General features: G+C 40.2%; 1 protein-coding gene and 1 long non-coding RNA gene across 3 annotated transcripts in view; one reads left to right on the top strand and one right to left on the bottom strand.

Annotated features, from left to right (window-relative positions):
- Positions 1–21,748, top strand: part of LOC308177008 (uncharacterized protein) — a 65,836-nt gene that overhangs the window by 30,672 nt on the left and 13,416 nt on the right. Inside the window, exon 7 of the mRNA XM_080553585.1 lies at positions 1,138–1,227. Within this exon, the coding sequence (XP_080409711.1) occupies positions 1,138–1,192 (55 nt within the window). The 3' untranslated portion in view covers positions 1,193–1,227. The remainder of the gene's footprint in view (positions 1–1,137; positions 1,228–21,748) is intronic.
- Positions 3,214–18,887, bottom strand: LOC308177009. Of its 2 annotated transcripts, none has more exons than XR_013938782.1 (3): positions 18,509–18,887; positions 7,866–13,275; positions 3,214–7,777 (listed from the first exon to the last, which is right to left on the bottom strand). It is a non-coding gene; the product is annotated as an uncharacterized lncRNA (long non-coding RNA). The 2 variants fall into 2 exon arrangements; XR_013938783.1 differs by having other exon boundaries at positions 3,214–7,925; positions 8,151–13,275.

Raw genomic sequence — 21,748 nt, 5'->3', positions numbered from 1 at the left:
ACCACAAATGTTACCTAAGAGTGGAATCAGACATAAAGTTTACGATCCATTTTGGCCTGCTGTTATAGACAGAACTTGGAGTAAGCCACTGAATCTGGAATACTGCAGTCAGCACTGCAGTAAAATGAAGCATGTGGAAATGGAGGTAATGCTTAAGATGAGTTAGAAAAAAATAAATAAAATAACCCACCAAATATATACTTTGAATAAAAATAAGAAATTATATGGGGAGTGATGCAACTGTATATGCGAAATGCTACTCAAAGACTGTCCCAAAGGCTTTACAGATTTTAATAAGACAACTGCAATATAAATACAAGGAGTCTAAGAAAGGAGGGTGGAGGCTGCAGTGGAGGATGCTGCGTATTTTAACCTAGTATTTTTTAAAAAAAGAAAAGAAGTTCTTGAAGACCTTAGATACTGAAGAACTGTTACAGATGGTGGAAACAGAGATGGGGTATGTATCTGCAGTAGTAAACATTTGAAGGATGGGGAGGTGGCTAGTGCCAGATGGGTGATGGCAGTGGGAGCAGGGATAGAGCCCTCTAACTTGGGACAGTGTGGGATTAAATGCCCTAGATGCAACTGGCATCTCTCAGTAGCAAATATGAGTCTTGCAGATGCAGAGCTACTTACATCTTACCAAAAAGCTGGTGTTACGAAGATTTAATCTAAATTGTTTTAAAAAAGAAGTCAAGTGTTTGGTGCAAAGCCTCCATAGATAATCTACAGGACTATTATACTTCTGCTTCACTTAAAAATCCACTTCTGATTTCCTTAACATCATCAGTGACGTTAAACATCTGTTGATCTGTTTGAGCATGAACCCTGCATCTCTCCTTGTCTCAGTTCTCCATGTGTAAAATGAGAACTGTACTTCTATACTTTTCTATGTTTCCTGTGAACTCTGAGAAAAGCAGCTCTGTATTACTCTGTGTTTAGGCAGCACCCATCCTTGAAGACCTCTTATTTTATCCAGGGCTTTCTAGGTCTGACCACACAAAACAGGTAATTGCTCTCATTTATGAAATGAGTGGAATATTTCCTCTACATGGCATTAGGGTAGTTAAAAGAAGCCAGTATTTGTTACCACTCTCATATGTTAAACAAGAGCTTATTCTCATTTCCTTGTTTCAGGTGGTCTGAACAGAGGTCTGTGGTGGTCCAGCTCATTGGAAACTTTCATGCTTAAATCAGGAGGATGCTATAGTTGGAGCTAATCTGCGAGTAAGTTTTCTGGAGGCCATTATGTCTCCTGTGGTTTTCTTTCTTTTTTCTTTCTTTTTTTTTTTTTTTTTTTCCTGAAGGAGGCATTGCTCCGTGTGTGTCTGTGTGTGAGGGAAAGAGAGAAAGAGCATTGCCTAGAGGGTTTCAGTTATCACACTGTCTAAATATCCCTTATTTTTAGTTGGAGTCTTCTGAATATGAGATCCCACTACAGGTAGGTGAAGTGACCTCGTTGGTTTTGAATCTGCTCTTCCCTGGCAGATGCAAGGCTGCAGCTTTGAACAGGAACCCCCTCCTGCTCCATGCAAAGCTCTTTGAATTGCCCCTGATATGCTTCTAAGGCTCCCTGGTTGTGCACGAGGCACTTTGAAGATGAATGCCCCAGCATAAGGAAAACATGAAACAAAACGTACTCCCTTATGTCAGAGTGTGCTGCGGATTTCTCAGAGATCTTCAGTACAATGGCTGCTCTTTGGTGGGTGAGAGGGAACAGGCTGGTTTACCAGCTTGTCAAAGCAACAGAGCAAAATTGCACAGGGCTATCCATTGGGTGGTAGATCAGGCACAAGAAATGAACTTGAGGGTCTCCACAATATTCAAGTCTGGGAAATCTTAATTCAAGTTGACTTCATTGGATCTTACTTAATGAAGACAATTTATTTTTATTATATTTTTTTCCCCATGAAGTTTGCTACATTTTTTTTAGTGACCCAACGACAAATCCAGCCTCCATAGGTACAAGATGGGAAGATATTGGGCAAGTATTTGAGAAGTTGGAGATGGACCATTCCTTCTCCCTCCCCTTGTGCTTACCTCTGATAGTGTATATATATATACCACCTCTACAGGGACCTGTGGCTACTAAATGTGGGAGACTTTGAAGGCCAGATGAGGTGGCTGAAGAGCAGCTGCCTGACTCTTCTGCCTGGCGTGTGCCACAGAAACTTCTGTGTTTAAATCAGGCAAAGGGCATTTCAGTTGTATGGCTTCACTAAGTGTCTACAGAGCAAGTTGGCAGACGTGCTGTATTGAGGGGGAATACTTTTCTATGTCTCCATGGAAGTGGTGGAGCAGAGCTCCTTAGGTTTTCTGTTGCCAGCAGAATTGTCTCATACCTCTGCGATGTGACTTAGAGACCTGGGAGTTGAGGAATCAGTGGGTCCATGGGAGAGTGGTTAAAGGGCAGGGAATTTTATCTCGTCCATCTGGCCTCAGTGAGCACTGATGTATGGTCCAAAAGTTTGCTGTCAGATGAATGAACCCATTTTCTTAATGGGTTAATGGGCTTAAAATGTAAAAAATAAAAATAAAAAATGAACTGATGTCCCAGCAGAGACTAGGTGCAGAAACAGAAGGGAAGAGGAAAAAGTAAAGGAAAAGAAAATTAAAAAATAGAGACTGGTTAATAGAGATTGGTGACATTCTTTTCAGCTCTTTTTGGATGACTACAGTGCAGACGTTCAAACTCCCTGTAAATGGAGAAAAGCAGAACCCTCTGGGCCACAATTCTTCTCTGTATGTGATAGATCCCCTTCTTTCCAATCAATTAATTGCATCCTAAAAAACATCTATTTCTCACCATTGACTTTAAAGGGATTTTAGATGACTAGCTCAGATATAGCTGTCTACAGAATAAGTGATTAAAGTTAGGTTAGATGAGCTGGCAAACTAAGTGGATTTTTTTCTCCTTTCATGCAAACCCTAAATCAAAGGCATCTCATCAGAGAATTATAAAACACAACCTTCAGAGGGATAGTCATCTGCTTCCATATTCTGGCCTCTGAAGGGAGGAGGTAGACTCCCATCAATTTAGAGAGAGGTAAAGATTTCATCTCTCCACCTCTCTCAAAATCATGGCCATGTTGGGAAATTCAGACATTTATGAGATTTGCTCAGTCAAATGTGGATTTTTGTTTGTCTTTATGATACTGTAGCAAAAGCAGAATAGTCACTTTTTTTTTTTTTCCTTAGACTGCAGATGCAGTCCATGTGACATTATAAACTGAAGTTCGTAGTGGCCCTCTCCCTGACTACAAAATACGCATAAACTGCATGTGCTTATTGATGGGAAACCTCCCAAAGAAGCATTTACCAATCCACCAAGAAAGGAATTATCACGAAAAAAATCCATACAAGTTTTACCCGTTTTATGTTTGAATTTTAAAAGCAGGTAAGGTTGTAGGTGATTTAAGCGTGACCTACAAACTTCTGGCAATTGGTGAATATTTGCTTTGGGTTTCAAAAGTTGACAGATCTGATGCATATTGTACTTTTTTTTGAGTCAATATTAAACTCCAGGATTGGAGAAAGCAAAGCAAGGGATGACTTAGTTTAGTTTTAAATCAGAAAGGGACTCACTGTGACACAGTGCATGTATTTGTTTCCTCTAATTTAAATGTTAATTTCTTGACATAATGGCTAAAATATCAAATTATTATTTAAACCTACAAATAAAGTGAATGTCCCTTTTCCTATCTGTAAGTAATGCTCTTCTGCCAAATGATAGGCATGACTGTATTTTTTCCTAATCAAATCTGCATATCTTTTTCTCTGATAGTCCACTGCTGAATATTGATGGTTGTAATAATTGGCTCTTTATTGCTATATTGTGATTTCTCTGGGATGTTTCAAATTTCTGCAGTAAATCCTCTTCAGTTTTACTTCTTTTGTGGTTTGATACTCGCAAAAGTTGCTAATTCTGGTGGAGCTGTAAGGCTGTGAGCATGAGTCAGTATTTTGATTTGTTGTGTAAGTCATGTATCGGTATCTAGTATCTCTCCATTTCTCTTTTCTAATAGAAATACCTCAGTTGTTACTGGCTATATTTAGCAAGCGAGCTCAATCTTTCTCCTCTATCTGTTATTTTCTATCTGTCCCTAGCTTCAAGGGTTGGTGGCACTCTATGGTGGCTAAATGCAAGAAAATCTAATAATGCCTTTCTAATATACCCATTTATCTGGTATCATATTTTATTTTAACTCTTAATGCAACTGTATAATCATTGCTCCATTGCTGTAATTGGATTTGGAAGTATATTTGTGCAATTAAATTACATCTATAGCATTTCTATAAGCTTATTCAGAGTAATTAGTAATCTTAGAGTTTTTATTGGAATCATACTTTATATCCACTGTGCTCATTTTTCTCTTCAAATTCTCCAACACATTTGCATCAATTTTTCTTTTTGCTCTGGAATTTCTGGCATAAATAATCATTAAGATTTCTTTTTCTCCACTGTGAATGTGAACAGAGTCTAATCCAGCTTTCACTGAGGTCAATGGTAATCTTTTCATTTGCTTTAGTGGAAACTGGATCAAGCTAATAGGTTGCAAACTGCATTCAAGGCAAACCCACATCTTGTTGAAATCATTGAGTAACAAAGGACTGTATATTGATGGAAGATATAAAATAGCTGATTGCTTGCAGATTTTCTTGCCAGAAAATTTATAGATTCTCTTATTCACCTTTATTACTTTTTAGCTCGTAAGTTATAGTATCCCACCAATTTTTAAAATACTAATTTTAACTCAATGTTTTTGACAAATAAACAAACCCTTTCAGCTGAAGATTTTTGCCAAGGGACTAGAACTCTGCTTTCCAGACACCAAGTTATCTACCTATTCATTTCATTTAGAAGAGCTTTAAAGTTGGGCATTATTTCAGTTAAAAACTAGTATTTTTTGTTTTCAGTTTAATTGAAAAACAAATATTTTATAATTTTTTAGCATGTCACATCAGAGCTATATTGGTCCATTAATATAATTGATCCTCTTGCTGCTGAATAAGAAAACCTGGAAGCACTTCCATCTAAAAACACTGTTCTGCCAAATTATTTTCCCAAATAGTTACAAATTTACGTTGCACACTTTTTCCAAGTTTTAGTTTGCCACTGCAGAATGCTAATTATATGTCCCAAATCATGTAGATAGATAGATATAGATATAGATATATGTATGTATTTTTTAAACTATTGCAGCTTGCTTGCTAAGAAGGTTTTATTTATTTATTTATTTTTTCCTGCACAGCTCCCACTCTGTTGATCAGGGGTTTGTTGCTTTGTACCGTCACTCTCTCCTTCACGCAATTAATGACTGCAGACTACTCTCTAACCTACAATTTTGGGAAGGTTATTGAGAAGGTGATATGGCAGCAACTGTAATTGTTTCTGGAGTTTAGAAACGTCCTTAGTCTTTGCAGACCAGGTATCAGGTCCTGGAGCTTAGAGTGGAAGTGGTGCTGGTGTCTAGGAATGTTGACATTTTCCTGTGTTATTTATTCAAAAATCATGTCAGACTCTAAGGTTGGAAAGAACATTGTGAGAGATGGTAAACCGCTGTTTAATTCTTGATAAATTGTAAAAGTGAATGGTGCCTATCCCATCCCAGGTAGAAGTTGACCTTTGTAGACTTGAGGATGATCCCCTTGGACCTCCAAGGAGACCATGCTCAGCTGGTAGAGGGGTGGCTGGTAACTCTGGGCATGATTTTAGAGCCTCGGGAGCCTTTGCATGCTGGAGTGTGTTTAGTTTCAAATGACAGGATAACATGTGTTTGTATGTCCGTCCTTTTGATTGCAAATGGGCTGGTGAGACACTGTAGTGGAGATTTTGTAGTAGTCTTTCAGTATGTAGAAGAGTTGTTTATGAGCCTTAAAAGAAAAAAAAAAGACCTTTAAGTTTAGTCATTTCATTAATAGTAATTAGAATGAAGCAGTGTGAGCGCCCATGCAGCTGAAATACAAATCCTAAATACAGAAATTATTTGCATATTGTATGTATGCCTCCCCACTAACACTAATGGGAGCTGTGTTCCCAGATCAAGGGGATGCTCCTCAACAGAGGTCGGATTTTGCCAGTAGATGCATGTGAGCAATTTGTACTGAAATTTTGTCAAAAAATGACTAGTGTTTTGCCACTTTAAAACCATGGAAACATCACAATGTTCTTTTAGAAATGACTCCATGAATTAATTGCAAATTATTTATTAATGAAACAAATATTCAGCTGTCACTGGTACTAAACTACACGATATGCTTAATGATTATTTTTTAAGAAAACACTTTTGTGTTTGTTTGATCTGTGAGTGCGAACAGCAGTAGAAAAAGAGGGTAGAATTTGGTGTTGGAGTGGAAACTTGAAAGTGGCAGAAAGAAGAATGGGAGGAGAAACATCAGCCAATAACTGCAGAATAGGTGAAAACACAAGGAAATTGCAGTTCCTTAAAAATTACATTGGAAAACCTTCTTACTCTAGGCAGCCATGGTTAAGTCATGAGTAGAGAGTAAAATACGGTGACACAGGCCAGGAAAGCCGGCAGTGAAAGTTTTCGCAGTGATGTTAATTCAGCCACACACCACGTCTGTAAAACGAGCGTGAAAGAACTGGCCTCGCGTGGGGTGGGTAAATGTTTGCAGACTACAAGGAAACTCTCAAATGAATGCAAAATGTTATCTGTATTTTTAAAAATCATAATAAAAATTAACCTTGGCAATTAGGGAACGTGTGGGGATTTGGTCTAGGACAAACCCACCGGAGCACTGAGCTGTGGTGTGCAGCTGTTCCCGGTGCAGCGCTGGGTTAAATCCCGCTGGAAATGGCTGAGCAGCAGTGAGCCTAACGGGGCTTGTTTCTCCCCTTTGCACTCAGTGGCAAGGGGTGGATATAAATAGATAACGAAGCCTTTGCTCTCTTTGCCGTGGTACTGATGCTGTTTACAAGACCAGGAATGCGGGCCAGCGTATGAGCAGGGCAGGTACGGCTGCGTTCTAAATAAATCTCAGGTGTCCTTGCGTTGTTGCTGCTAAATTATTTACTGCTCAGCAAGCGTGTGCCTGTGTGAGATATTGAAAGGAGGGTATTTGAGGTGAAACCCCATCAGTTTACCCAGAGCTGACACTGGAATATTCATTATCACGTTAAATCTAACCACAACGAAAATGAAGGCTTCCGTTGATTATGTGCTTGCATAAAAGATTTCTTTGGTGGCAAGCCTCTGTGACGGAGATCTGAATATAAACTCTAGTAAATGGAAACTGTTTTCTTTATGGTAAATTTGCCTTCTTGGAAGTTATGAGACTTGGCAGATTTAAATTCTGTTTTAAACCCATGGTGTATTATATGATTTTTAACTGGCCACAAGCAATACGAGCACACGTTATGTGTGCTCAGCTCCAGCCATGAGCATGGTTCAGGATTTCCTATACAGCCAAAAAAAAAAAAAAAAAGTCCTGATTTGATAACCAGAGAATGGTATGTAGTTATCTCAGTTTCACATTAGCTTTGGGGGCTGGATGGTGGCCTCCTCTTCTGGAGTGCTGGGGCAAACAGAGTTATCTGCACACACCTGCCTTTTCTTGTCCCCCTTCATCCTGACTTCATGCTGGAGCAGAGTGAGCAGCAGAACTTGGAGATGTGTTTGAGGAACCCTTTGGTGTTGTAATTGTGGAAGAGTTCAGTAAAAGGCAAGGGACTGGCCCCAAAAGAGATGAAAGCTATTCCCTCTCTCTCTTCATCCATCCTCTTTCCCTTCCTGCCTCCTCTCTCCCAGGGATCCTGTTGAATATAAAGATTGAATTAAATCTTCTTCCCTGGGGAACAGAGAAAATAATAGAAATGATTAAAAAACACTTTGAAACACCACCTCGTGAGCAGATTGTCCCATAGGGAAACAGGAGGGCTGCCTGTTCGAGTCCACCTAGCTCTGTGAAATAAAAAGGTGTGAGCAAAGCAGGCTTTTATGGAGGTAAGCGTTTACAGAAATAGGAGAATAAACACCTGTTCTGTTAATGCTAAGAGTGATGATCACTCAGTTAGTAATTTATTGAAATATGCAACTGATTACATCAGCACAAATAATTCCACCCCACCAAAAAAAAAAATTATTAAAAAAAAAAAAATCCAAGTTCCTTCATTCCATAATACTTACAACAGACTTTCTACTCTGGCAAATGGCATGAAGCAACATCATGATCTGAAGCCAGGCTCGCTTAGTCATAAATGGCAATTGATAAAGCTTGATTTGAAGTGTGGTTGCAATGAAACCATCATCTTCCAGAATAACATCAGCTTGCTTTCTAAGAAGGCTGAAGATATTTTATGGCACATTCTTCTCTTTATGCCTCCTGTTTTCATCTTTAGTTGTAAATGTACTTAGTGTGCAAGAATAAAATACAAACGTACAGTAAATACAAATGTGCCAAGCACCTTTCACTGATGCTTGTAGAGAGCATAGAACAGAAACAAAATGATCTGTAACTATAACTGAGTCAAAAAAAAAAGAAAAAAAAAAACAACAATCTATGTTTAATCAACATTTAAAGGAGATATTACATGTGCCACAACTCCCCTTTTATATTGCATTTAACATCCCCTTACCTGCCCTTTAGTGTTCACGGTTTTCCTTATCTTATCCTTATTCCTTATTGTCATTTAATCATTATTTCAACAGGATTTGCTTCCTCGCTGCCAAAACAGTTATGCACTGCATTCTGTGCTTACAAACCTAAAAGAATATATATACTTTTGATGCAAACCCAATCTAATCCATCATGTAGCTGTGAGTTAGTCGATGGATCATTGATCAGAACAGGTCTGTTAGTGGAGAATGTTAATTCGTTAATGGGAATGTCTCCAGTCTGGTGGCGTGTGAGCTGGCTTTGGTGGAGGGAGCCAAAGGGGCCAGGTACTGCCAGGGTGCACAGGAGACAAGCAGAGGCCAGGACAGAGTGATGCCTGGGACAGACACTAAAAGGGCAAGTTTAGAGGGGCTGGTTGGCTGGAGGAAGATTGAAGAGGTCCTGTTCAAGACAGATGTGACAGCAAGAGGGAAGACATGGGGGAAGACTGGGAAAAAAGCAGAAGTGGATGGAAGAAGCTGAAGCAGAGGCTGCTTCTCAGGCTGACGGCTTGAGGAGGAAAGGGCTGATCTGGGTATGTGGTGAAGAAAGGAACACACAGAATGTGGGGGAAGAGGCTGGGAGAGGAAGTGTGGGGCTGATGTCTGAAGATGAGAAGCCACCACCAGGTTGGTCACGGGACAAACAGAGATAAAGAGGTTAGAAAAGAAGGGATGGCTTTAGTAGTGGAAAGGATTTAGCAAGCAAATGGAAAAAGAATCATTTGAGCTTTATGGAAAACGTTATTATTATTATTATTACTATTATTACTTATTATTAATTTACTTAAGTATGGTTTGTTTTTTATCTTATAAACAGCTTCTATCAGAAAGAATAGGAGGCAAGTTTTAAATGTAGGCATTTACTTCTGCTTTGTTTATTAGAGAAGAGGCTTGTTTTACTAATATCTTGTAAGTAAACATAGTGAAAACATTCAGTGTGATGGAGATAGATGATTAAGATGATTAACCATTGAAATGTGGTTCCACACTGAGCATGTAATTGGCAATTAATGCATTACTTTATTTTCCACTTGAAAGTATATGATTTTAGGTCTTGATCTTACAATGCTTGGCACATAGGCAGAGGCATAAGAAGTCAGCCAGGCTCCCCAAGGGTGCTGGACTCTTCCTGTTTGCAACACATGTTCAGATTGTGGCTTAAATAGTACAGCTGCTCCCTGGATCAGGTACTACCTCATTTATTATATGTGTAGACTACCTTCCCAGTGGCACCTTGACCGTAGATCAGGGACTGCAGCATCACCCTTGAAAATAACAATAATAACAGAAACACTGCTAATAGTTAGTAAAAATGGCACTGTATTATTTATGATTAATTTTAGAAGACAGGGAGTTCATTTTTGGCCCAAAGCAGTAGACGCAAGCATTGAAGCAGGAAAAAACCTTTTAACAGAGTAGAAATTTCAGCTGTAAGATGTAAAAGGAAGTTGAGTTGAACACTGAGAAAAATTCAAAAAGATAAAAACGATTTCAGTTTGGTAGTTCTTCACTGGTTTTGCAGTTTGGCAGCTGTCAACATCTCAAAATATCATCTCACCCAAACTGTTGAAAGAAAGAAACCCTTTGATTTTTCCCTTGAGACTCTGAAGCTGAAAATGGACTCTTTGTAGTCTCAGCCTCATTTCAGACAGTTTTTTTTTTTTTTTAAATTCTTGCTGGCAGGAACAACTAGTTCATAAATAGAGTCTCTGTTAATTAAATAAGTTTTATCATTTAAACTTGCCTTGTAAAATGAAAAAGAGAAAGTAAATCTCTAGCATACTTTCTTCTTTATTACAAGTCTTAAGAGACTAAGCATCACATTTCTTGCATCATTAATAATGCAAATTAGTTTTTGTTTGGGTCTCACATAAGTTTATAGTTAGAAGTAAATATTTAATGTACAGATCAGAGAAATCAAATCATATATAGCATAAATTTTACTTTCTAGTTATTGAAAGTTAATGTAAGATCAGAGGCACTGTGGTTTCTGTTTATTTAACCTCTCTTGCTCTTGCTTTTCTTTCAGTAGAACTCTTTGTAACTTGTCATTAAACACTGTTATATTCCTCCAGTATCTGTTTTTACTATCTTTACAGTAGCCACAGTGTTCAGCATTTAATACCATTTTAAAGTAAAGGTTAAACATATATAGCATACTTAGGGCTATAAGGATTATAGTTTTGGTCCTGATTATTGGCAGGAAAACCAGGTGATTATTTACAATAACACCTAAAAATGTGTTGACTTTGCAGCAGTTTTTCTCTGGTTTGCTTAATGAAGCAATAGTCAGATAGCCAAATAAGATTAAACGACACTCCAGGCCCCTATATCTTGTATAATAATGCCTCACGAGCATGAGAATAAAATGATTTGACTTGTTTACTTGTTAATGCAGGGATAGTTAGTGGCTAATGTATAAACCCCATAGTAGGCTTTCGGCCTTGTGTTTTACACATTATTCCCAGAAATATTGTACTTCTCTCCATATGAAATGTCTGTAGGAGTGATACTTTACAGCATTGCAGGACACCCATATTGGCAATACCAAAGTATGTGGTAGCAATGACGTGGTACACTTAAATGAGAGCCGATAAGTCTCTGTTTTAAGCTAATAATCAATATAAGCTGTACGCTCTCTATACAAGTGCAAGATCTTCCTTGCACTCACATGTACGTCTCCATATGAATTACGGATATTTCACAAAGACGTCTGTGCTTTCTCTTGTGACTTGCTTTTTTTTGTGTGTGTGTGTGTGTGTGGTGGGTAACAAAAAATAATAAGTATCCTGTTATTTTGCGCATGAAATCTGATAGCGAATAAGACACCAGAGAGAATTCTTCACTGATAAAAATTTAAATAGATCCATTTATCAATGTGACAGAGATTTGACCTGAAAGTTAAAGTGTTTGAAAGTTAAGTGGGGTTGTATAAAGGAAGTTGAGGCTGTGCTACAGATAGACTCTAGTTTTCGTAAGTTATTAAATCAAAATAAAAGATATTGACAAAACAATAAATTGCCCATATCACCCCATCTAATAGCTTCTGGGAGCACTAAATACATTCTCCACACTAAAGATGTGTGAAGCCCTTTCCTTTCTCATACTTTTGTTCTTCTACTTGAAAACACTCGTGCCATGGTTGGCTTTGTAACAGAGCCACGGAATTGCGTGGGTGAGTACTTTGCCAGGCAACTTGCTTGGAGCAGCGTCTTGGGGAGCAGGAGCGGTGGCACTGCTCTCGTGTCAATGTTACTGCTGAACTTTGCAGATGTGGTCCTAATTACGCTCCCGGGGATGAAAAAATAAAACGAGGGCACTGCTATCCGCTACACGAAGGGAGATCGTGCTGCGGTGCTCTCTGCTCTCCTTGGGAGTCCTCGGCGATGTTTCCACACTGCAGCCCCCCGGGATTTGTGGAGTAGCGGTGTCAGGGAGCAGCTGCTCTTCGGGGCGCGCTCCCCGTGCGCGGGGCCGTTTTCGGGATCGAGGAGCCATGTGGCAGTTAATGCCGCCCGCAGAACGACGCCAGGCGAACCCTCCGCAGCGGCTGTCGCCTTGCTCTGCGGGGCCGGGGGGGGCAGCTCTTCCTCCCAGCTTCATTAGCTGGAACCCGCTTCACCCTCTGACTGCTCAGCCTCCACAGGGTTATGGGGGCATACCCCCCACCTACGGCTTCCCCACCGAGGAGAGAATGAGCCTGGCTCTCTTTGGCTTGAAAACGACACAGATTTGAGACTATTTCCCCTCCTGCCGGTTTTTCCATGGAGAGGAGCGGAGAAGACATTACTATTTATAGTGCACAGTGCGTGTACACAGCATGGCATCCACCGGCTTTTCAAGCGAGCATCCTACCCGGTTGGAGGGGGGGCTCTCCCTGCGACGTCCGCAGCGGGCCTCGGCCGCTTCCGTGGGAGCTGCCCTGGTGGCAGGGGGACAGGCACTTTTGGAAACCTCCCACCTCCCCTCGCAATGCCTATAGGTTTCTTTTACTTCTGCTTACCTTAAAATACTTGCCTCTCTGTTCAAAGTCACAGCAAGTTATTCTCCCAGCGTGAATAAAGGGAGAGTTTTAAGGGCAGGGAGAGGGATTGCCCTAATGCGCTGAAGGTACCAAGGGGTTGCAGTGCATCTGCGTCATCTGATTTGGGGACGGAGCACTCCTCTGTGCTCACAGCCTGGACAACCACAGAAATACCTGGATTTGCACTCCGAGAGGTTGGTGCTTCTAGGTGCTATGGCACTCATATGGTGCCTGAGCATGCTCAGTCCCATCTATGCATCCCACTTCTGAACAGAAAGATTGCTGCTTTGCTATTTGTTGTCTAAAACTTCCAATATAGTAGGGATCTTATGCAGAAATGCACTGGAATATGTTCCTACAGCCTGAGGAGCCCTTTGTGCAGAATGAGTCCCATTCAATGACCATGCCTCTGCCCTACCAAGCATCCAGGTACAGGGGCAGAACAGCCAAGGGGCTAAGGCTTTTTAGAGAGGTTTTCGGGGGATGAGGGCCAGCAGCAGGACTCGGGTTTCCCCACTGCCCACTCAGTGCCCGGCTGCTGGGTGACGTGGCGTCTCCTTCTGTTTGTTTATGGCTTCAAAAAATCAGAGCGTCTTCATCCAAGCTCCATTCTTGATATGAAAAAGATAGCTGACAATGGCAATAAAAATAACAGTAAGCGGTTGGAAAGGCCCAGCTCAAATCATGCTCTGTCAACAGCTTTGCAATCTGTATAAATATGAGCGGAAAGACAAACAACTCTGATTTCTCTTTAAGAATGTGAGTATCCATTGTCGTAGATTTAAATTAGGATGTTTTACTTGTACTGTATGTAAATTCATTCTTGGCAAATAACCCATGTCCACTAATGTATGTGTATTTTGGGTCTGTATAGTTTTGGTCTCTGTGAAATACAATGAAATTTGATAGCACACAGAAATACTTGCATGGAATGTCACATTTTTTGTGTGTGCTTCTCACATATCCATAAAAGAGTTTACACATTTCTAATTACTCATTCAAAAAGAGACTTTACAGCACTTTTAAAAGAGAGCCAATTTTTTCCCTACTGTGTTCTGTTTTTACAGCTTGTGGAAAGCTTATTTAACGAAAGTTTAAGTAATCAACGAAAGTCATTTCTGAGAAAAGACTGACAGATATGAAGCCTCTTTTCACACTTCATAAGAGGTGGAGATAGTAGCCATAAAATTTACAACTGAATAGTACTCTGTTTAGCTTAAGTTATAGAATTATTAGTTTTTCAGGCATGTGATAGATTCTGGAGAGGTTAAGTATTATAAATGATCAGATATGCTTTGTATAGCTGAGATGTGTGTGCAATACGAATGACAACCTACCCCTCCAAACCCAGTGCCCTGTACGCTCCTCCAGGGCTGATATAGTGCTAAAAATGTGTGTTTGGAGCTGACTTAGGTTCGTGGTATATTAATAAAATGCTAGCAATATGTTTCCTTCATGGAGACTAACCTCTGGCTATGAATGTATGAATTCCCAGGCCATGGAAATGAAAAGCCAGGGCATGTCGGGTGAGAAATGAGGCACCGGGGAGTTTAGCTCCATCATCGTGTCTGTCCCAGCTCCTGCAGAGCGGGGAGACTCAGGTTTTACTGAGGTCGACCGCTAATTTTACCAGATCTTGCTCAGCAAGAGGAGAGCTCTTCCTGCAGCTCAGTCTTCAGGCTGGAAGCCCCAGGGTGAGCTTCGGCTCATTTCTGATCGTTTCTACTACTCAAGGAAGGACCAAGATAGAGCAGAACCTTGCTATAGAGTGACTGAGGGGAAGTGATTTCTTTTTGCAGGTCATGACCAATTATATGTAGAAAGAGCTGAATAATGAGGAAGACCTTAGCTGTATTATGAGACTGAACAGTTCTTGAGAAATCCCCATTTCAGCTCATACAGATTTGCATGCCTTTTAGAGATAGTAAGAGGCATGAATCTTTTTAAATATTATGAGATGCCCAGATGTTACGGCAATGGGTAACACTTCCAAATACTTACTGTGACACCTAAATAAGCAAACAAAAGCAATTACTAAAGGCGTTTAAATGTTAATCTCTCTGTATCATCCTTTCATCCCAGAGTTTTTGTAGTGCTTTAGATGTAACTGCTTACCCAGGAGCAAACAGCAGAAAGGTTTTCATAGTTCTTTAAAACAACAAATTGCGTGAGCCCGAGTCTAGTCCCATTGCAATCACTTTGAGGTTTGCCGTTGGTTTCAACAGGATGAGAACAGGACATGCATTTGCCAAATCAGGGACATATCGTTCATCCTCACTGTGGCAGCTGGAGTGTAACGTTAACACAGTGAAGTGGCTCACCATACAACTTGCATCAATATGCAGTTTAAGTGTAGCATAATGTTTGTATTTGTTTTATTCACTTTTATGTGAGCCTAATACAGCCAGCCTCGTAAAGCTCACTCTTGCACTTGATTAAAGGGATGTCTGTGTAGCATTTACTGGTTGTTCAGAAATGGTGGTGGCACTTTGTTACTGTCCACAAGTTGGTTTTTGAGCTAAAGGTTTCAGTCATTAAGGTGTACAGAATTATCTTGGGCATAGGTTTGGTCCTGGAGAAACGATGCTACGAGGTGCCTCGGTACGTATGGCATTTGTGGAAAATGGTGTGTGTACAGCGTGCCGTTTGAAAGCTGATACACACGATACCATTAGCTGCTGTATTAACAAGCACTTTAACTAAATATACAGAAAATTCTCCTGTGTATTTATGCAATGCAGGAAAAGTACTGATCATTACCAGTTTGCAAATTCCCAGTGTTTACCTCTGATGTCTATCTCATCTCAGTTTAAGGTTTTCTGGGCTTTGAACACTTAGATTTCAGGTACAAATCTCAATTACAGTAGAAGTGCCTCGATTTGTCAAACCCTATAGGTCTTCAGCTCCGGTTGAAATATCAACAATTCCTAAATCCTATTCAGTTCACTCTGAAAACTGTATTCTCGGGGCGTTCAGCGATCCTGCATTCAAATGGTTAATTTGCACTACGTTCTGTTAAAGAAAAGGAAAACTGTCACCCTGTCATTTCAGAGTCTGACACTAAGCTTGTCAAAAGAGACAGCTGTTAAACTGAATTACTGTTGACATGCAGAGAAACGGCCCTTGCCAGATGTAAAGGACATCTGCGGCAATGAAGTGGTACAGGGTGGCTTTTAAAATGTGGTCATACTGGTATTTGAATAGAGCGTCTATGGCATTAAAACGTGGCCTTGACTCAGACAGTTTAAGGCAGCGAACCAGAGCCAATGAGAAGCACAAAGAAGTGCTGATCTGTTGCTATATCCATAACTTATGCATGAATATGAAAACACTGCGGTGTCAAAGCTATTAAGCTCTTATCTTGTATCCAGGAGGATGTGGGTTTAAAACACAGTAGGAAATATTTTGTATTTCTGGGTCCTTGAATGTACGGGTAGGTGAGGTGTAAATTCATAAGGTGGATTATGCAGGGAATGAATAGAAATAAGTCTTCTTGTCTTCAGCTAACAACTGCTCAGACAAGAATTGCAAAGGGCATTAAGCTTGTGAAGTGAGTGCTGGATGTGCCTCGCCAGCGCTCCCGATAAGGCTGCCTGCACGCAGAGCACATGGGTGGCTGGTGGGGAGGTTGTTCCTTGGAAGGGGCAGCAAATGAAAGTGGAAATAGCTACGTGGAGAGGCTGGTAAAATTTCGTCCGTGTATCTTAACATGATTTACATAAAAAACGTCAGGATACCAAATTCATTTTGTATTACAAAAAAAAAAAGTAGGGATTATGAATATTTTATGATTTAGCGATTGAACCGACAGTAGGGAATTCTGCACATGATATAAGTGTGCGAGTCTTTGATTTGCATGTTTTTAGGGTAGAAATAAAGCTGTTTTGGAAAAAAAATGTATCAGTTAAGCAATTTTGCTAAATGTATGAAAAATGAAATGTTATGAGATGAAGCATGTATTCATTACGAAATGAAATTGATGTTTGAAGCTAAAAAAAATTGAGGCCAAACATCATTTTGAATATGTTAGCAGATCATATCTTGATGATTTATTTGTATGTTTAGTGGTGGCAGAAACCAAAGAGTTTGCCATCTGTAGGGAAGAAGGCAAATGACGATATTTCTAAACCATACAGGCTACACTGCTCCTTTCTGCAGGAAATCAACAGCAATTTGTTCTAGGCAGCAAAAATGCTGCAAAGGGCAGGTATGAGAGGTGTTTTCTCTCTTTGTAATAGGAAAATTTGCTTCCAAAGGACCTGGGTTTCTCCATGCAGGAAGGCTGATGTTGGCTGCATTGAACTTGTTCCGAGAGCTTCAGATCATCTGAGCTGGAGCCCTGCATTGCTCTGGGAGCATCCCTTTATCCTACAGAACATTTAGCATCATGGTAGTGTGTGCTTTACTGATGTGTTTCACTCTACACACCTTGGAGGACCGTGGGGTAGTGCTGCTGCCAAATCTGACCAAATGGCCGCTTGCACATGCCATAAGCAGTGCCCCCACCGATCCTTACTGCCATGGTTAGCTGGAGCACAGCGGGAGGCTGCCTTACAAGTACAAATATCTGGGGTCTAACGCAGTCCTTCTTGAAAACGCATTTATCAACAACTTTCAGAGGTCTTCTACATATGAGGGAGGTGGTAAGTACAGTCGGCATTCAACCACCACGGCACTGTGCAGGACACAGTGGCTGTTGACTTTCTGTGGTCTCCAGGAGTCAGGGTCTCCTGCTTTGTCCCAGTCTCTGCTCACAACCTGAATTAAAAAGTTTTGAATGTGTTCTAGCTTCCAACTGACAAGAAGGCAGGCTAGCAGAGCTGCCACCATTTCATAGGTGTACTGCAGGGACTGCTGGGTGCCACGAGGAGCTCCCAGCCTGCTAGGGACAGGGTGAGACAAGCCTAAAAGGGAATTACTTTCCATTACTTTTACTTTTTACTTTACTTTTCTGCCTTCCTGCTCAGGTGCTGTGTGCGCTGTTGTCTGTGCTAAACCAGCAACACTGGTGCTGAAGTGCTCTGCAAAGGCAATGCCATTGCAAAACCGTTCCTGTGGCTGTGCTGGGATGGGGCTTTGGGTGCTTACCATCACCCTGACAATCTCAGAGGAGTTATCTCAAAAAAAAAAATCTCAAATATACCTTCATCAGAGGGCTGGTGTATGCTGCAATAAAAAAGGCAGAAATCTCAATATTCACTCTTAACTGTTCAGGTAGATCTGCAGCTCAGTTTTGTAGGTTTTATCCAGTGCAGACTTGTCTACAGCATAACTAAACTTGTGTAAATAATTATTAACTTTTTACAAAAAAGCAGGAGGTGGACCACTTAAATAAACAGCAACAATTGTGTTAATAGATGGCAGGTTTGTCTGTGATAGCTCTTATAATACCATCATTAGTTTATTTAAGCTTACCATGAAAAATCTTTTTCTCCTATTCTGAGCTCTTTCATACAGCTTCCGATTTTGATTGACACTAACATAAAATAACTAACCTATAAATTATAACGTATGATTTAAATGAGGTATAACTGCATTATTTGTAAATCACTGCAAGGATCATCAGTGTGCAACATGCATGGTTTTAAGAAAACAAAAAATATATTACCAAGATGATAGTAAGGCAGAATGCAGCTCTTCCTGTGAAGCTCTCACCACACATGTTAAGTGTAATAATCCAACAAACCAAGAAAAGAACCTAATGCCATCAGCGGTTTGAACTTCATCATGTGATCAGTCCCGGGTCAAAAATTAACACCTATACATTCATCACAGAAATGCACCTCACAGTCTTTGCTAGTTGTCAAACAACTGTCACTGAAGTCACCCCAGAATTCAGGTTTGTAAATATGTTTGTACTCACCTGTTTGCTGATGTTGGAAGGGCATCTTTCTTTCTCATTTTATTCAAGCCAAGAAATGAAGCTTTCTGAGTGTTGTGTGTTCACTGGAAGATGCTTTCCGCCTGCTGTGTATTGGTACAGCGAGCAGGGCTGAATTACTCCAGCTGAAGATCTACCCCCAAGCTTTAGTTTCCCAGTTAAGTATCACAGACAGCACTGGAACGAGGTCATTGACAAACAGAAAATAATACACAATGGCTTGTTATAATCCATCCATTTGTTTGGGAAACCAGACATCTCCAGGGAGCGAAAGGACTCCACATTATTTTTTAAGTACCATATTTCAAATTAGTGTTTCTAGTTCAGCTTTTGCATAGCCTGATAACTGTTCATTACTGTGAGAAGGATTTCACACAGTACTTATGCTGTCCAGGATCATCAGTACCATGGGCTCCGAGTTTGCTCAGAAAGGCCATCACGTAGTATTAGTGCTTGGTGAGTACCATCAATGTGCTTTGGATCTGACTGTACTGTTCCCAGACTGGAAGATGTGGCTCTTGCCCCTAGGGGTTTGCAGTGTAAAATGACTTAATAGTACATTTCAGGCTAGATCTGAGTGCATATTATAAATGACTAATTTATTTCCTGAATTTAGGATTTTTCCCTGCTAAGAGGCATTGTGATTTCTATGAATATTTTGCTGTAAAATAGACAGTCCTCTTTCTTTTTTTTTTTTTTTTTCCCCTCTCTTTCTCTGTGGTATGAATTTACCAGCTGAGGTGGTTGTTACTGTTCCTTGCTTGAATGTTCATGCAATGTTTCTGGCAAACACCAGAAGTACAGTTTCCAAGGCTGTGGAGAGCAAAGGGCATGTCTAACAGAGATAAAAACGAGACTGATGCAAGTAAATATCCTCACAGCACAATGGGAACCCTTCTCAATGTTGAAAGCCATCAAAAGAGCTAAGGCATGCATGTGTGCTGTAGCTCCATGTGTGATCAAAATATTTACCTGGGTTTTGTGCAGTTCAACAATGCAGAGAGTTTGGGATCGTCATAAACTATAACCCCACCATCTCCCAAACATTTTCAGTGGTGCAAAGTCTTTTGTGATCTAAGCTAATTTGCAATGGGACTAGTCTTGAGGTAAGGTCATGAGGAATTGTATTGTTTCTTTAATGCAGTTTTCTCCCGTGTGCAATGCTTGAAGGCCAGCTTCAGACTGACTTGGTAAACTGTGTTGTGCATAAATATACTGATAAATACCCACTGTTACTTAAGGTAAAGAAGAACCAGAGATGTGCCAAGAAGGAAATTGGCTCCTGGTCCCTCTTGGTTTACTCTGAGCATATTTGTTATTTCAATGTTTCGTTCCTTATAACTTAATCTTTTTGTAAGCACTGTGAAAGCCAGGTAGTACATTTAGCTCTAGCCCATGTCCATGAAAGTATTTTAAGATTAATTTCACAGGTACAACCAGCTTCTCCAAACATCAGCCTTTTCTCTGTTTAACCATAAATGTAGGTATCCAGTTCTTCCTGCTTTGTTCTCTTTTTAGAAATATCATTTATTACACTGAGATGAGTGACCATGGCTAAGTTTCCTTTAAGTTGAATGGAAAAGCCACTTGTACATATGTTTTCTCATGTAAAGCTATCATCTCCTTGTAGGTAACCACATTTCTAGCAGAGGAACAGAGTTTTGGCTATTTTTGCTTATTTCTATAATGATTTTTCATGTTTTATAAAAGCTGTAGGCATGGGTAAAGATGAGCATGGGTATTGGTAGTGCTCACTGAGAAGGTGATTTACAGAAATGGGAATCCCGTGGGGCTGACTTTCAGCCAGGTGACCAACACACTTTGCATTTTATTTATTTATCTGGCTACTTAGCCCTTCTTACAGTTTCTCTTCTATGAATTAATTTACCCTATAAAGCACCACTTGCAATAATCAATGACTCATTACACTGAAAACCAACAGGAAAGATTAATTAAATGAAAAATATGTAAGAGGAATGTTCAACTGTTTTATTTCGAGTGACCCAGATATTTAGTGCTTTCTTTATGCTGAATTCTCGTAAGTTACAGCAGAGGTTTTTACCTTGAGCCACAGGGAGTTCAGCTGGCTTAGAGTGTAGTGATATTTCCTAGACACACTGAATCCAGTTCATTTATCATCAATATCCACAGGAAATAATAATCTGTTTATACATCACATTTCTCTGAGCTCTGCAAGGTTCTTGTTATGAATTCTTTCCAGCTGCTTTTCTCATTCCCACAGAAGAATTGCATGTGAAGGGTTACTGCTTACCCATCAGTTACTGTAACAATTATTGACTGATAACCACTGGTAATTCCAACTCTGTGACAATCTTTGATAAGGATTTTCTATAGTTATTATGCTCTAAAATGTTGCCTCATCTGTAAAGGTCTTGAACTTCAGGTTGGGTACCTGACACAGCCGCCTTTTCTGGATCCTTGAATAGAAAGAGGTTAATAATATGGACCGTGGAGCTTCTACAGTTATAGAAATACCGTGTAAAACTGGGAGTCCATTCAAAGCTCCTGCTTCCCATCACACAGGAGCAATTTCATCTGGTTGCCTTTTGGTAAGTGATGCCTGCCAGTCAGCAGCAGCTCAGGAGACAAGCGACTGAGGGAAGAAATGTTTGTCACCTTCTTCTGTTCTGTCCAATGATTTCTGGAGAAAGAAAGACATAAATGAAAGAAATTAGAACAAGGTTAAAATAAATAAATAAATAAATAAGCTCATGCCCTTTACCTTCTTTGCACTCCTGGTTTTGCAGCACACTGGCTCTCAGTTTGTGTTTGGTTTTCTCTCTGCATGCCCAGTCTCTGCTCATCCCTATTTATTTCCTTTTATCTGTTGCAGATTTATGTTTTAGTTAAGATCAGTGTGTAACTGCAGTCAGTCAGACTTGCGCCATAGCAAGGCAGATTTGCTGCTCCCATTCCAGTTTAGCATACAATCAAGTGAAAGTCGGGGAGATTTCCCATCCTGGGAAGGTTCAGACCAGGCGTGCAATCCTCCAGGAGCTGCAGACGGTCCCGGGATGTGCTGACAGTGAAACCGGTGCTGCTGTAAAGTGAAGGGGAAGAACAATGCCCCCACATCCTGACGAACATGCCAGGTGTAATTACTTTGCTTTTAAAATAATCTGGGAAAAGAAGGGGAATAAAAAAGAGGGGGATGATTTCTCTGTTCAGTTTTAAAACAGTAGGATTTTAAGTCATTTTAGT

The sequence above is a fragment of the Anser brachyrhynchus genome, assembly GCF_964034855.1.
Source record: "Anser brachyrhynchus genome assembly, chromosome: 13".
NCBI classification, from domain to species: domain Eukaryota; kingdom Metazoa; phylum Chordata; class Aves; order Anseriformes; family Anatidae; genus Anser; species Anser brachyrhynchus.
The sequence above is the reverse complement of the archived record's forward strand: the minus strand, read 5'-3'. Positions and strand labels throughout refer to the sequence as shown.